The sequence below is a fragment of the Salvelinus alpinus genome, chromosome 1 (genome assembly GCF_045679555.1).
Source record: "Salvelinus alpinus chromosome 1, SLU_Salpinus.1, whole genome shotgun sequence".
NCBI lineage: Eukaryota > Metazoa > Chordata > Actinopteri > Salmoniformes > Salmonidae > Salvelinus > Salvelinus alpinus.
In genome coordinates this window covers 102,235,526-102,250,752 of record NC_092086.1, presented here as the reverse complement: position 1 = coordinate 102,250,752, position 15,227 = coordinate 102,235,526, and the positions used below count along the sequence as shown (strand labels likewise).

Genomic DNA, 15,227 nt, shown 5'->3' with positions numbered 1-15,227 from the left:
TGCTTGAGCAGGGGGACCTTGTGTGCGCTGCAGGATTTTAATCCATGACGGCGTAGTGTGTTACTAATGGTTTTCTTTGAGACTGTGGTCCCAGCTCTCTTCAGGTCATTGACCAGGTCCTGCCGTGTAGTTCTGGGCTGATCCCTCACCTTCCTCATGATCATTGATGCCCCACGAGGTGAGATCTTGCATGGAGCCCCAGACCGAGGGTGATTGACCATCATCTTGAACTTCTTATATTTTCTTCTATTTTCTAATAATTGCGCCAACAGTTGTTGCCTTCTCACCAAGCTGCTTGCCTATTGTCCTGTAGCCCATCCCAGCCTTGTGCAGGTCTACAATTTTATCCCTGATGTCCTTACACAGCTCTCTGGTCTTGGCCATTGTGGAGAGGTTGGAGTCTGTTTGATTGAGTGTGTGGACAGGTGTCTTTTATACAGGTAACGAGTTCAAACAGGTGCAGTTAATACAGGTAATGAGTGGAGAACAGGAGGGCTTCTTAAAGAAAAACTAACAGGTCTGTGAGAGCGGGAATTCTTACTGGTTGGTAGGTGATCAAATACTTATGTCATGCAATAAAATGCAAATGAATTACTTAAAAATCATACAATGTGATTTTCTGGATTTTTGTTTTAGATTCCGTCTCTCACAGTTGAAGTGTACCTATGATAAAAATTACAGACCTCTACATGCTTTGTAAGTAGGAAAACCTGCAAAATCGGCAGTGTATCAAATACTTGTTCTCCCCACTGTATATGATGTTTCATGCAAGTAAGACAGACATTTTCTTTTTTTTTAAGAACATTTTTGAATTTCACAATGGAATTTTAGGAATAAATAAAGCATATACAATTCAACAAAAACATAGGGAAAAGTAAAAAATAAATAAAAAAAAGGTCAACCTGATGAATGATATTGCCATGATGAGACAACAGCATTTCACTTGACACAGGTAGAAAGTATTGCATTGTTCAATGATTGTGAACCAGAGAACGCCTCTCATCTTCATATCATTTACATACATACCCTCGTTCAAGAACAAAAGCACATTATGGGTGTCATCAGTTACCACCTGGTATCATAGTAATAATAATGTGCAAATTAATTCAAAGTTATAATACGGTATTGCATCACTAAAAAGTGCTCTATAAAAGGTGCCAACATTCTTCAAAAAGAGGAGGGGCGTAAATCCTGTTTTCCCAAAAGCCTTTGCTCCTGGCTCTGATCGTCGCCTGGGCCAGCACTTCCAGGCAATATTTTCACTCAGAGAATGAAATGAGAAGAAAAACTAATCATTTCACATGAATCAGTCCAGTAGCAGCACACACTAGCAGTTTTTTACCATCTCATATATATTTTTTCCCAGTGATGTCAGACATTCCAGTGTGCCTGTTTTTTAGGGGTGTTTGTGCGTAGCCGGGAAATTGTCCCTGTTGGTTATTGTGCATTTGGCAAGTTTAGAAAGTACTCTGGATCTACTAGACATTGGTGGAGTAACAGTGATAAGACAAAGAAACAAGCCATAGGTCTGTTCCCAACTAACTCCCTCCTCCAACAAGCATTAGACCAATCAGCATCCATGGTCTGAACAGAAATAGTACCTATGTAACAGACAACAATATGCCTCCCTACAGGAATGAAAAATGACAACATTCTTATCTGGTGAATTATAAAAAATCATTATTGGTAAGGCAAACAGCACTTCTCAAAGATCCGGTCTTTATCGATTAGCGAATACACACATATGAAGCTAAAAACATGATTATAAATACACAACACAATGTAGTACTTTGGTGGAAACTGGGAAGAGAGAGAAACGCATTATTGTTCTACTTGGGGGAGAGGAACGGATAGGATTACATTGTCTGTATTGCAGTGCTGACTTGAAATGGTTTGTTGTTGCTGTTTAGAGATTTGCCAGTTTATCTGCCACAGTCTGTTTGGAAAGAAAAGGCGCTGGGGCACTTGAGCACATCCAAAAGCGCTGGGGAAAACATCCTATACCTTCTCTGAACAAGGCACTGAACAAAAAACAGAAATGACTAGACCCCCTTTCCCCTCAAAAGCATATCTGTCCTTCCGACCGAGCTTATTACATGGAACACCAGGGGTTGCCCGGGCTATGTAGCAGGGGCTCAGACGTTCATTTGGCACTGTCTCAGAAAGCTAGTCTCTCCATCTCAGCGGCCTCTCCTCCTCCGCAGGGGTGACTCTTTTATTCAGTCATTCATCAGCAGTCCTGCTCCAGAAGAGGAGGGGGCGTGTGGGAGAGAGGATGGGGATGTCAGGGACAGGAAGCCGGACAGGACGCTAGCAAGCACCTGTCACAACTGAAGAGCCTCCTGCGCTCCATCAGGAAGCCACTAAATGACTGAGCACTCTCTTTCTCCCCCCCTCCCCTCTTTGCTCTTTCATTTTCTCTGCATCTCTGCTCACGGCCATTCAGCCCTCTCAACAGGACCGGAGAGGCTTTGGAAAACTCCACAGGAAATGAAAAAGATGGACAACAACTTAGAATTCTGCCGCCCCGTCCTTCCTGTGTCCACCTTCACAGTAAAACACAGGAACTGCATCTGTTCTTTAGCCTGTTTTATGAAAGAATGTATTTATTAGTCACCATATAGTGATGAAGGTGTACGTGTGAGTGCCATATTCTATACAGTTTTTTGTGTCAGGCAGCAGGATAGGCGCCCTCAGTTTTTCATTGTCAATGGACCTTTCAGCTTATACCAGGTAGGAGAAGATAACCTCTCTCTCTGGTCTGGATAGTGAGAGGAATGGGGCAGTGAGTCTTTGTGGGGGCGGGGCATCAGCAGCTGGGTGAGGTTGTGATTGGACTCTGCAGGTAGGCCAGGCTGCTGGGCTGGCCATGCGCTACCACGGAGACGGGAAAGCTAAAGATGAAAGGCGACGTAGGGCTGGAGGAAGACTTGGGGCCCAGGCTGGCTGCCGAGGGGCTGGCAGCCTCCACCACGCACGATGTGGCCAGCACCTGGGACTCGAACTGCAGCAGCTGACCCATGAAGCTGAAATTGGGGGAGATGATACTGCGGCGCTGCTTGACGAACTCAAAGGCTTCGTCCAGCCGAACACGCTTCTTCTTCATCAGGTATGCGAGGCAGATGGTGGCAGAGCGAGAGATGCCCGCCTGGCAGTGCACCAGCACACGTCTGTTAGAGTCTTTCACAGAGTCTAAAGAGAGAGACACAGAGAGATAGGGGGTCCAGAATTGACTCAGGGTATACTGTAGATATGCCCAGGATAGGTAATACGTAGTGCTCAGGATCATCTGTTGTAATGGTCTGTAAGCTTTCTTGATAGACACGTATAACTTCACTGATTTGTTTTTCCTCATGGTTCTCATCCACACAGACGACCACAAAGGCACAGGACAGGCTCTTACACCTCAGTGTCTCATAAGCAATATATTAATCTCTAGCCCTATAAAACACAAACATCAAAACTATGCACCCCAGAGCAAAGACATGCAAATGTTGATCCTGCACCCAACACACCTACAGCCCTTTCCATACATAAGCATTTCTCACCATGAGAAATAGCAACCACAGGGGAATTGCCCTCATCACAGGGAGGCCATTATGAGTAGTGTCCACACAACAAAATGTGTGTCCTAATGCCCAAATATTTCTATGTGAGTAGAATGTCATAAATACTCATTAAAACACAGAAATGTAACATCCTGTTCTATAGTGCAGTCGTATTCTCTGGTGTGAACATACACAGCTATTAAAGTAACTCCAACTAACGCAGCACCGCACCCAAGAACAGTGGATGAGTCATACTCTTGTCCCTAAGCAGCTAACTCTGATGCATTCAAGCCCATAGACGCTTACAAACACACACACACACACCCATCCAAACATACTGGGGTCTCCACACACCAGTGCAGCAGGCTTCCATGTGGAATATGACACTAGGCCCAGCCTATCCTCCCTCATGGCAATCCCTAACCATGGTAATCTCTAACCATGATAATCTCTAACCATGGAAATCTCTAACCATGGTAATCTCTAACCATGATAATCTCTAACCATGGAAATCCCTAACCATGGTAATCTCTAACCATGGAAATCCCTAACCATGATAATCTCTAACCATGATAATCTCTAACCATGGAAATCCCTAACCATGGTAATCTCTAACCATGATAATCTCTAACCATGGAAATCCCTAACCATGGTAATCTCTAACCATGGAAATCCCTAACCATGGTAATCTCTAACCATGGAAATCCCTAACCATGGTAATCTCTAACCATGATAATCTCTAACCATGGAAATCCCTAACCATGAAAATCTCTAACCATCGTAGTCCCACAATGACTATAATTCAGCTCTCCTCTCCCTCCATATCAACTGAGCACACTGAGCATGGGTAAACCTCACACTGAGATTCTGCATTAGCACACTATTTATTGTCTATTTAATACCAATTATTTATTCTAAAATCTTCTCCTTTTACTTAGGCTAGTACCTGGCCGGGAATGAAAATGTTATCTTAAATACATTTTGCCACCGTGGTTAGAAAAATACTGCCACCCATTACTCATACACTCAGAGGAATTATAAAAATAAACATGTTCTTGAAGAACCATCAATTGAAGTGACACTCTCTTCCCTGAAAAAAGAAGACCTTTAATCACATGATCAAATTAACATTCTACTGAGCTATGCTGCAGCTATAGGGACCATCATAGACCATGTCATTCTCCTCCTGCTCATCATGATGATGATGTATTAGGCTAAGTCCCAAATGGCACCCTATTCCCTTTATAGTGCACTACAGGGTGTAATTTGGAACGGATCCCATTCTTCTTCTAAGAAAATGTAACTTACCGATAAACTCAATGGCTTCTATGAACCAGGAGCTGATGTCCTCTTTGTGGTTGTCCTCCACAGGAATGCACTTGTACTGGTAGACCCCCTCGAAGTGGTTGGGACAGTTAGAGGACACGTTGAGTAAGGCTGAGATGCCCATGCCGTCCAGCATGTCCTTTTTGGAGGCGTGGAAGGCACTGCCAAGGTACAGGAAGGGAAGAATCTCCACTGGACCAGCCTGGAACATATAGAAGACAAAGTTGGCATTAATACAGAGTCAAAAGAGAATACAGGCAAATGTAGTCAGAATGTCTCTTTCAAACATCACAACGTAACACAATTAAGAAGACTGTGGTATGCACTTTCTTTTAATTATTTAAATTTTAAGGTCGCAGCAATATGGTCTGAAATTGGATCATAAAATATAGGCCAATGACAACTCAAGAAATTAATATACTGTATCTTCAGCCAGTTTGTTGATTTGGGCCCTGTTATAGCATTGCTGCCATGGGCCCGCTTCAAACAGCAGAAAAGTATCGATAACGCCTGCTTAAAACAGATAGTGAAGGAAGGCCAGGCAATGTTGGTCACACATGCCTACCCTATCACCCCCTGCACCAGTGAGAGAGATAAAAAGGAGTCACAACTGGTGCTCTTATCTAGACGAAAAAACAACAGTAGGCCTAAACCTAGATGACTGGAATTTACGAGTCCCCTGGTATTTCACTCAATGCCACACATTCAGTCAAACTCGGTCACCAATATAAACAGGTCCCCTTCTTTACCTGGTCATGGTGGGACGTCTGTGGAGTTCCACAGGAAGAACACGAGTCCAAACTGGACTGGGTAGAGAACGAGGATAACGTTTTGGTCTTCAAACAGAACTCGGGATACTCCGTAAAAAATCTGTCGTAGCCCCCTGTGAAAAAAGATGAACCTTAGACATTAGGATATATTAATCACAGGCCACACTCAAGTCAAACCAGCCTAATAGCTCACCATGGACGTATATCATTTACAAATTAGCCTACCTAGCGTAATACACATAGGTCATTTTTCTCTATAAAAACCAAATATAATATCTTTGAATATTGACATAAAACATTATAGAACAGCAATTATAATTTGATTTCCATAAAATTAAAAGAGGCTTATAATTTGGGCATGCTTAGTGGTTTTCACCTAAATTAAATGTGACAATTGAAAAACCTAGTCGAATTTACGAGAGAGAAAAATGGCATTTCCTCATATACGTAAATAATTTATTGAGAAATAGGGTATAGTCTTGTGATTATCTGGCAACACTTAATATTTCAATGTTCAATGCGTGTGTGTAATTTTGATCTCATAATAAACAATTGGCAACAATAGCCAATAAAATAACTTTTTTAAATTAATAAATTTGCTGATGTGAAATCTTGAAGATTATCCAATTGTTGGGGCTCACACAAGACACTCGCTGCAGCACATCCGCGTGCACCCAGACGTGGCTCTCTCTGCATTACATCATTGTTAGCGCCTAGTGCCTATTTGTCGGTTGAATTGTGCAGCAATACAAAACCGCACTAGATGTACCATTAATGGTTAAGAAATACTTGTAATAATTCTGATAATAAAATAATAACATTGTAATAACACATTTGTCAGATATAATGAACAATGTGCTATTAAATGATTATTTATGCTTGTTGTGTTATTTATGCTTGTAAACAAAACTAATTTGTCATGTTTTTATTCTGATAACCTGTTAATAAGTGCATTGTGATCATTTACCTTTTAGTAGAAATATTTCAGTTCCAAATGTGTCTCTGTACACTGCATTTAGCACCAGAGTGATTGTGCTATCGTCTTTAACAGTGTCTATGTCGGGCGTCCTCTCGTCGTAGAGGATCACAGCGGAGTACATTCCTGATTTCAGCCGGGCTTTGACCTCTTCATCACTCGATAGAATCTGGTCTAAACTCACGGAGCCCTTCGCTCGCCTTCTCACAATGGTGTTACAGCGAATATTCACTGCGCTCCGGATGTGTCCAGCGCTAAACGCCAAAAATGATCGGCAGTCCAGCACCAGGCATTTCGCACTGTCGTCCTTCAACAACCTTTTCAAAACGTTGCAATCCATTTCGCAAAGTTCATCCATAATAACCATATTTTCCTCCATAATGAAGATAATTCTGTTTTTCCTGTTGAAGAACACGAAGAGAGTGCTGGATGTGTGTTAATGCTGAGCAGCTCCTGCGCAATGTTGTGCTCTTATTCTCCTGAGAGCATTACTATCACGAGCAGTCCGCCTCTTTCCGTTTTATGAATGGGGCCTCTGCCGCCAGCCCAATGAAAAGGGTGGTGGCGTCACGCTGGAGGTGACGTCAACCGCTAGTAAAAATTCTCCTCTCTTTTCATTCATAAAAAGCCAACGATCAATGCCAACAGAATATGAGGTTGCCTCTGCCAAAGCTCGAAAATGTTGACTCTCTTGTTAATGACAAAGTCAAAAGCAATGCTATATTTATTTTCCCAAGGCAAATGTTCTGTAACGATATTAGTAGGCTACCATTCCTATGGCTATTTTATATCCCTCCATAGGAAGCTCAATTTGTCAAATGTTATGAATGTGTCATATGCTTATGGCATTCTTGATTGTAGATTCTAAGTAATATTCCTTTGTGAATATGCTATGCTCCCCCTCCCCTACTCCCTTTCTCTCATCTGGGTGCCAGAGGGCCAGGATACCTCTCTTGTTTGCTCACAGAGCCTTTACAGGATCCTACAGGATAAGGCCAACGATATTCCCTCCGTACTGTCCTCATCCCATCAAACATCACAAACAAGCTATTTAATACCAGCAATTGATGCAATTATGTAAACCTGGACAAATGTAGGCTACTGTTACTGTCCTCTGAGAATGTTTTAGAAATATAGGTAGGTTTATCCTTTATTAGAATTTCTTAGAAAACTTGCATTATAGGCTTGCATCACTTATATGGATAAATTAACACATTTATTGTAGCCCACAGTAGAATAATAGATATATTGCAAGGAATTTCTGATACTTGTTTTTATCAACAGGATCAGAGTGTTCTCCGGCGCGGCCCACGCTTGGATTGCGTCCTACCTGACAGGTCGCTCCTACCAGGTGGCGTGGCGAGAATCTGTCTCCGCACCACGTGCTCTCACCACTGGTGTCCCCCAGGGCTCTGTTCTAGGCCCTCTCCTATTCTCGCTATACACCAAGTCACTTGGCTCTGTCATATCCTCACATGGTCTCTCCTATCATTGCTATGCAGACGACACACAATTAATCTTCTCCTTTCCCCCCTCTGATAACCAGGTGGCGAATCGCATCTCTGCATGTCTGGCAGACATATCAGTGTGGATGACGGATCACCACCTCAAGCTGAACCTCGGCAAGACGGAGCTGCTCTTCCTCCCGGGGAAGGACTGCCCGTTCCATGATCTCGCCATCACGGTTGACAACTCCATTGTGTCCTCCTCCCAGAGTGCTAAGAACATTGGCGTGATCCTGGACAGCACCCTGTCGTTCTCAACTAACATCAAGGCGGTGACCCGTTCCTGTAGGTTCATGCTCTACAACATTCGCAGAGTACGACCCTGCCTCACACAGGAAGCGGCGCAGGTCCTAATCCAGGCAATTGTCATCTCCCGTCTGGATTACTGCAACTCGCTGTTGGCTGGGCTCCCTGCCTGTGCCATTAAACCCCTACAACTCATCCAGAACGCCGCAGCCCGTCTGGTGTTCAACCTTCCCAAGTTCTCTCACGTCACCCCGCTCCTCCGCTCTCTCCACTGGCTTCCAGTTGAAGCTCGCATCCGCTACAAGACCATGGTGCTTGCCTACGGAGCTGTGAGGGGAACGGCACCTCCGTACCTTCAGGCTCTGATCAGGCCCTACACCCAAACAAGGGCACTGCGTTCATCCACCTCTGGCCTGCTCGCCTCCCTACCTCTGAGGAAGTACAGTTCCCGCTCAGCCCAGTCAAAACTGTTCGCTGCTCTGGCACCCCAATGGTGGAACAAACTCCCTCACGACGCCAGGTCAGCGGAGTCAATCACCACCTTCCGGAGACACCTGAAACCCCACCTCTTTAAGGAATACCTAGGATAGGATAAAGTAATCCTTCTAACCCCCCCCCCCCTTAAAAGAGTTAGATGCACTATTGTAAAGTGGTTGTTCCACTGGATATCATAAGGTGAATGCACCAATTTGTAAGTCGCTCTGGATAAGAGCGTCTGCTATATGACTTAAATGTAAATGTAAATGTGTTGAAAGCAGGATATCTACTGTAGATTCCCCCAGTTTCAGGCAATCACTTGTTACATTTTGTTGTTCCACTTCAGGTTTAACTGTCTTCTAGAACATTCACACATCATCAGTAGGCTAAGGTAATGTCAAGCTCCACAGAATGTTTTGATATAATACAATGTTTCACAGTTTATTTTTACCTACAGTGGTTCACCATTGTCCATAACCTAAAACCCATTCTATATGAAGACCCTGCAAAATGTAGGCTAATAATTCTAGTTCTTCGTAGACTGCTCCAGAGCCCACAAAATTGCAGCAAGCAAGTTTAGAGGATGTGCCTCAGTAATGGAGTGTTGTGCCAGAAAACCCAGAGTGTTTTCAATTGGTTTTGTTTTCCTATCCTATATAATAATAGCTTGCAGCATTGTTGCCCTCCCTATCAGTGAAAATCTCATTATAATCCACCATGATTTTTTTTTACTGACACCATTATTATGATGTTTCAGTTTATTGTTATGGCGGAAAATGTAATCCCTCTTTTTTCTAAAAGTTATATTTCTGTCAAACATCGCCACATTTTGTTACTTCACAGCCTTATTCTAAAATGGATTGAATTGTTTTTGTAATTCTAAACAATATACACACAATACCCCATAATCACAAAGCAAAAACTGTTTTTTAGAAAATGCTGGTAATTTGTTAAAAATAAATAACACATTTACTTAAGTATTCAGACCCTTTACTCAGTACTTTGTTTAAGCACCTTTGGTAGTGATTACAGCCTCAAGTCTTCTTGGGTATGACGCTACAAGCTTGACACACCTGTATTTGGGGAGTTTCTCCCATTCTTCTCTGCCGATTCTATGAAGCTCTGTCAGGTTGGATGGGGAGCATCGCTGCACAGCAATTTTCAGGTCTCTCCAGAGATGTTCAATCAGGTTCATCCCGAGCTCTGGCTGGGCCACTCAAGGACATTCAGAGACTTGTCCCGAATCCACTCTTGCTTTGTCTTCGCTGTGTGCTTAGGGTCGTTGTCCTGTTGGAAGGTAAACCTTTGCCCCAGTCTGAGGTCCTCTGGAGCAGGTTTTCATCAAGGATCTCTCTGTACTTTGCTCAGTTCATCTTTCCCTCGATCCTGACTAGTCCACCAGTCCCTGCTGCTGAAAAGCATCCCCACAGCATGATGCCTCGTAGAGATGGTGCCAGGTTTCCTCCAGACGTGACACTTGACATTCAGGCCAAAGAATTCAATCTTGGTTTCATCAGACCAGAGAATCTTGTTTCTCCTGGTCTGAGAGTCCTTTAGGTGCCTTTTGGCAAACTCCAAGTGGGCTGTCATGTGCCTTTTACTGAGGATTGGTGTCCGCCTGGCCCCTCTACCATAAAGCCCTCATTGGTGGAGTGCTGCAGAGATGGTTGTCCTTCTGGAAGGTTCTCCACAGAGGAACTCTGGAGCTCTGTCATAGTGACCATCGGGTTCTTGGTCACCTCCTGACCAAGGCCCTTCTCCCATGATTGCTCAGTTTGGACCGGCGGCCAGCTCTAGGTAGAGTCTTGGTTGTTCCAAACTTCTTCCATTTAAGAATGATGGAGGCCACTGTGTTCTTGGGGACCTTCAATGCTGCAGACATTTTTTGGTACCCTTCCCTAGATCTGTGCCTCGACACAATCCTGTCTCGGAGCTCCATGGACAATTCCTTCGACCTCATGGCTTGGTTTTTGCTCTGACATGCACTGCCAACTGTGGGACCCTATATAGATATCAGGTATCAAGGTAAGACCCAGATGCAGACCGTGTCAAAGTAACAATGTTTATATACAGCAACATGGGCAAAGGTACAGAATGGCAGGCAGGCTCAGGGTCTGGTCAAGCAGAGGTCGGTAATCCAGAGACGGGGCAAAGGTACAGGACGGCATGCAGGCTCAAGGTCAGGGGCAGACAGAGTGGTCAGGCGGGTGGGTACAGGGTCAGGCCAGGTAAGGGTCAAAAACCAGGAGGATGAGAAAAGAAAGACTGGGGAAAAGTAGGAGCTGACACAAAAACGCTGGTTGACTTGACAAACAAGACAAACTGAGAACACAGGTATAAATACACAGGGGATAATTGGGAAGATGGGCGACACCTGGAGTGGGGTGGAGACAATCACAAAGACAGGTGAAACAGATCAGGGTGTGACAATAGACAGGTGTGTGCCTTTCCAAATCATGTCAAATCAATTGAATTTATCCCAGGTGGACTCCATCAAGTTGTAGAAACATCTCAAGGATGATCAATGGAAACAGGATGCACCTGAGCTCAATTTAGAGTCTCAAAGCAAAGGGCCTGAATACTTAAGTAAATAATATATTTCTGTTTTTGATTTTTAATACATTTACAAAAATGTCTAAAATCCTGTTTTCGCTTTGTCATTATAGAGTATTTATTGTGTGTAGATTGATGAGGAAAACAATCAATTTTAGAATAAAGCTTCAATGTAACAAAATGTTGAAAGAGTCAAGGGGTCTGAATACTTTCTGAATGCACTGTATCTAGCTTAAACAGAAAGATTTTGATCTGGATTTTTTGATTTAGTAATTAGATTTCTGTGGGGGCGCAGATATCGACTCTAGGGGGTTAATGGTTGTTTTTGTATTGGTTTATACATTTTCCATAAGGGATGTCTAACATTTCAAAGTGGAAATTACACATTTCAGAAGCCTTTTAAAACCTAAAATACACTCCAAGTTTCACATTTCCTGCAACAGGATGGTCAAATTAAGATCCTACATCTGTATTGGAGATCTGTCCTGCATGTCCACTCTACTGTCTCTGAGTGATTTTGATCAAGCTTTAGTAGCCAAGGCATTCACAGAGGAAGTCCCGGTTTAGAAGAAGGAATCATTTTAGATTTCCTGAGATATAGCTGAAGTAATAGATGAAGGCACCATATTGAGTATCCACAGAGTGATATCCTAATTGTTTTTTGTGGTGTCATTGTCAATAAAGTCTGATTAACGTTCAATGTCTCTGGAGAGTTTCAGTTCCTAATGCCCCAATCTCACAAAACAGTGCCATCATTACTGAATCCTCAAATCTGTCCACTGCCACAATTACACTTCCAATTCAGAGAACATGTTATGTCATTCATTTTACAGCGGTTAGTGGTTCTCTCTATATATAGTATCCTAGCCTACTGTAAATTGTAATTGTTCTTTATAGACTGTGAGCTGCAGATCTATGAATGAACCACAGGGCACCTCTCTCTAACCCTCTCTCTCTCTCTTTCTCTCTCTCTCATTCTCTCTCAATTAAATTCAATTTAAGGGGCTTTATTGGTATGGGAAACATGTGTTTACATTGCCAAAGCAAGTGAAATAGATAATAAACAAAATTGAAATAAACAATATAAAAATAACAGTAAACATTACACTCACAAAAGTTCCTTAGGAATAGAGACATTTCAAATGTCATATTATGGCTATACACAGTTTTGTAACGATGTGCAAATAAATCTCTGTTTCTCTCTCTCAATTCAATTTCAATTTAAGTGCTTTAATGGCATGGGAAACACATGTTAACATTGCCAAAGCAAGTGAACCAGATAATAAACAAAAGTGAAATATACAATAAAAATTAACAGTTAACATTTCTCTCACACCCTGATCTATTTCACCTGTCTTTGTGATTGTCTCCACACCCCTCAAGGTGTCACCCATTATCCCCTGTGTATTCTCTCTTTTCTCGTCTTCCTGGTTTTGACCCTTGCCTGTCCTGAGCCCACCCGCCTGACCACTCTACCTGCTCCTGACCCTGCCTGCCGCCCTGTGGCCTTTGCCCCATCTCTGGATTACCGACCTCTGCCTAACCTGACCCTGACTGCCGTCCTGTACCTTTGCCCCTGTTGCTGTAATAAACAGTGTTACTTTGACACGGTCTGCATCTAGGTCTTACCTTATCCTGATAGTATGAACTGGCCATGACTGACCCAGCAGACCCGGGGCCAGCTGCGCGACACCATCTCCTCCTAAGGAGCCACGAGGAACTGCTTCGTGGCCTTATGGAGGGGGTCCAAACGTTGGCTGAACGCCATGACCGTGCATTGGAGCAATTCTGTGGGTTGTCTGGGAGGCAGCCTACCACGGTGGTAACCCCACAGCCCCTCAGAAACCCAGCTGCTAGCAGCTCCATCTCATCGGCCACTCCACCTTCTCGGGAGCCCCATTTACCCCCCCTCCCTCCCGGAACGCTTCAAAGGAGAGTCGTGCACCTGTCAGGCGTTACTAGCCCAGTGTGCCCTCATTTTCGAGCTTCAGCTCTCCTCCTTCCCCTCAGATCGCTCCAAGGTAGCCTATCTCATCACGCTCATGTCCGGGAGGGCTCTCACCTGGTCTACTGCTGTATGGGAACAGCAGCCGGCCATATGCGTTAGTCTGGAAGGATTCATGGGAGAGGTGAATAACTTTTTTTACGCCCCGTTTTCCAGGAGAGAAGCTGCCTGGGAGCACCTTCACCTTCAGAAGGTGTTCAACAAGGCCCGGCCCACTTCGCTTCCGCCGCACCAACCATATGACTGCAGGATTGACCTTCTCCCTAGGACCACTCCACCCTGGGGGTGACTGTACTCACTGTCGAGACCAGAGACCAAGGCTATGGACACGTACATTGGAGACTCCCTAGCTGCAGGATTTATACATCATTCGTTCTCTCCCGCCGGTGCATCGACTACCGGGGACTCAATGACATAACGGTGAAGAACTGATACCCGCTACCACTCATCTCCTCGGCCTTCAAGCCGCTCCAGGGGGCCACCGTGTTTTCCAAGCTGGATCTATGGAACGCCTACCACCTGGTGCGGATACGGGAGGGGGATGAGTGGAAGACCGCCTTCAACACGGCCAGCGGCCACTATGAGTATCTGGTCATGCCATTTGGCCTCACCAACGCCCATGCTGTGTTCCAGGCTCTGGTAAATTATGTTCTCCATGACATGTTGAACCGGTTCGTCTTCGTCTACATTGATGACATCGTCTTCTCCCGCTCCCCCCAAGAACATGTGCTCCACGTCCAACAGGTTCTTCAAAGCCTCCTGGAGAACCAGCTGTTTGTTCAGGCAGAGAAGTGTGAGTTCCATTGCGCCATCATTCCCTTTCTGGGGTACATCATCTCCGCTGGGAGTGTCCAGATGGATCCCTGGAAGGTGAGAGCGGTGATGGATTGGACTCAGCCTTCGTCCAGGGTGCAGCTGCAACGTTTCCTGGGGTTCGCCAACTTCTATCGCCGCTTCATATGGGGTTACAGCACCCTGGCCTCCCCCCTGTCAGCACTCACTTCTCCCAAGGTTCCGTTCACGTGGTCCCCTGCTGCTGACCGGGCATTCGGGGAACTCAAACATCGCTTCCCCACTGCTCCCATCCTGGTTCATCCTGACCCTTCCCGTCAGTTCATGGTGGAGGCCGATGCAACGGATGTAGGATTGGGGGTGGTCCTGTCCCAGCATTCTGCCCTGGATCTGAAGCTACATCCCTGCGCCGCCTTCTCCCATCGACTCAATGCCACAGAAAAACTACGACGTGGGAAATCGTGAGCTTCTCGCAGTGAAGATGGCATTGGAGGAATGGAGGCACTGGCTGGAAGGGCGGAACATCACTTCATCATATGGACTGACCACAAAAATCTGGAGTATCTCCAAACGCCTCAACTCCAGGCAAGCTAGATGGGCCCTGCTGTTCACACAGTTCAACTTATCCCTTTCATATTGTCAGGGATCCAAGAATGTCAAGTTGGATGCACTGTCACCATTATAGCCTCACGGCTATTACCCCGAAGCCTGAGACCATCCTTCCCATTTCGTGCCTGGCAACGGCACTCAGCTGGGGTATTGGGAAACAGGTACGGGAGGCACAGCGTTCCCAGACGAACCCTGGGGGTTTGCATTTGTGCGAAGACGCTTTTGGTGGCCCACCATGGTCCATGACGTCTCCGCATTCGTCGCCGCTTGCACAGTGTGTGCTCAGAACAAGACTCCTTGGTAAGCTCCGGCTGGCCTTCTGCAACCTCTACCTCTCCCTCACCATCCATTATCCCACATCTCTGGATTTCGTCACGGGTCTCCCCCAGTCTGAGGGCAACACTGCCATCCAGACTGTGG

At 44.9% G+C, this 15,227-nt stretch overlaps 1 protein-coding gene across 1 annotated transcript; it reads right to left on the bottom strand.

Annotated features, from left to right (window-relative positions):
• Positions 1–733: 733 nt before the first annotated feature.
• LOC139537053 (dual specificity protein phosphatase 4-like) lies at positions 734–7,101 on the bottom strand. The gene is made up of 4 exons (XM_071337894.1): positions 6,612–7,101; positions 5,624–5,757; positions 4,857–5,076; positions 734–3,192 (listed from the first exon to the last, which is right to left on the bottom strand). The coding sequence occupies exons 1-4, from the start codon at positions 6,997–6,999 to the stop codon at positions 2,810–2,812; spliced, it is 1,125 nt and encodes a 374-aa protein (XP_071193995.1). The 5' UTR covers positions 7,000–7,101; the 3' UTR covers positions 734–2,809.
• Between the last annotated feature and the right edge of the window lie 8,126 nt (positions 7,102–15,227).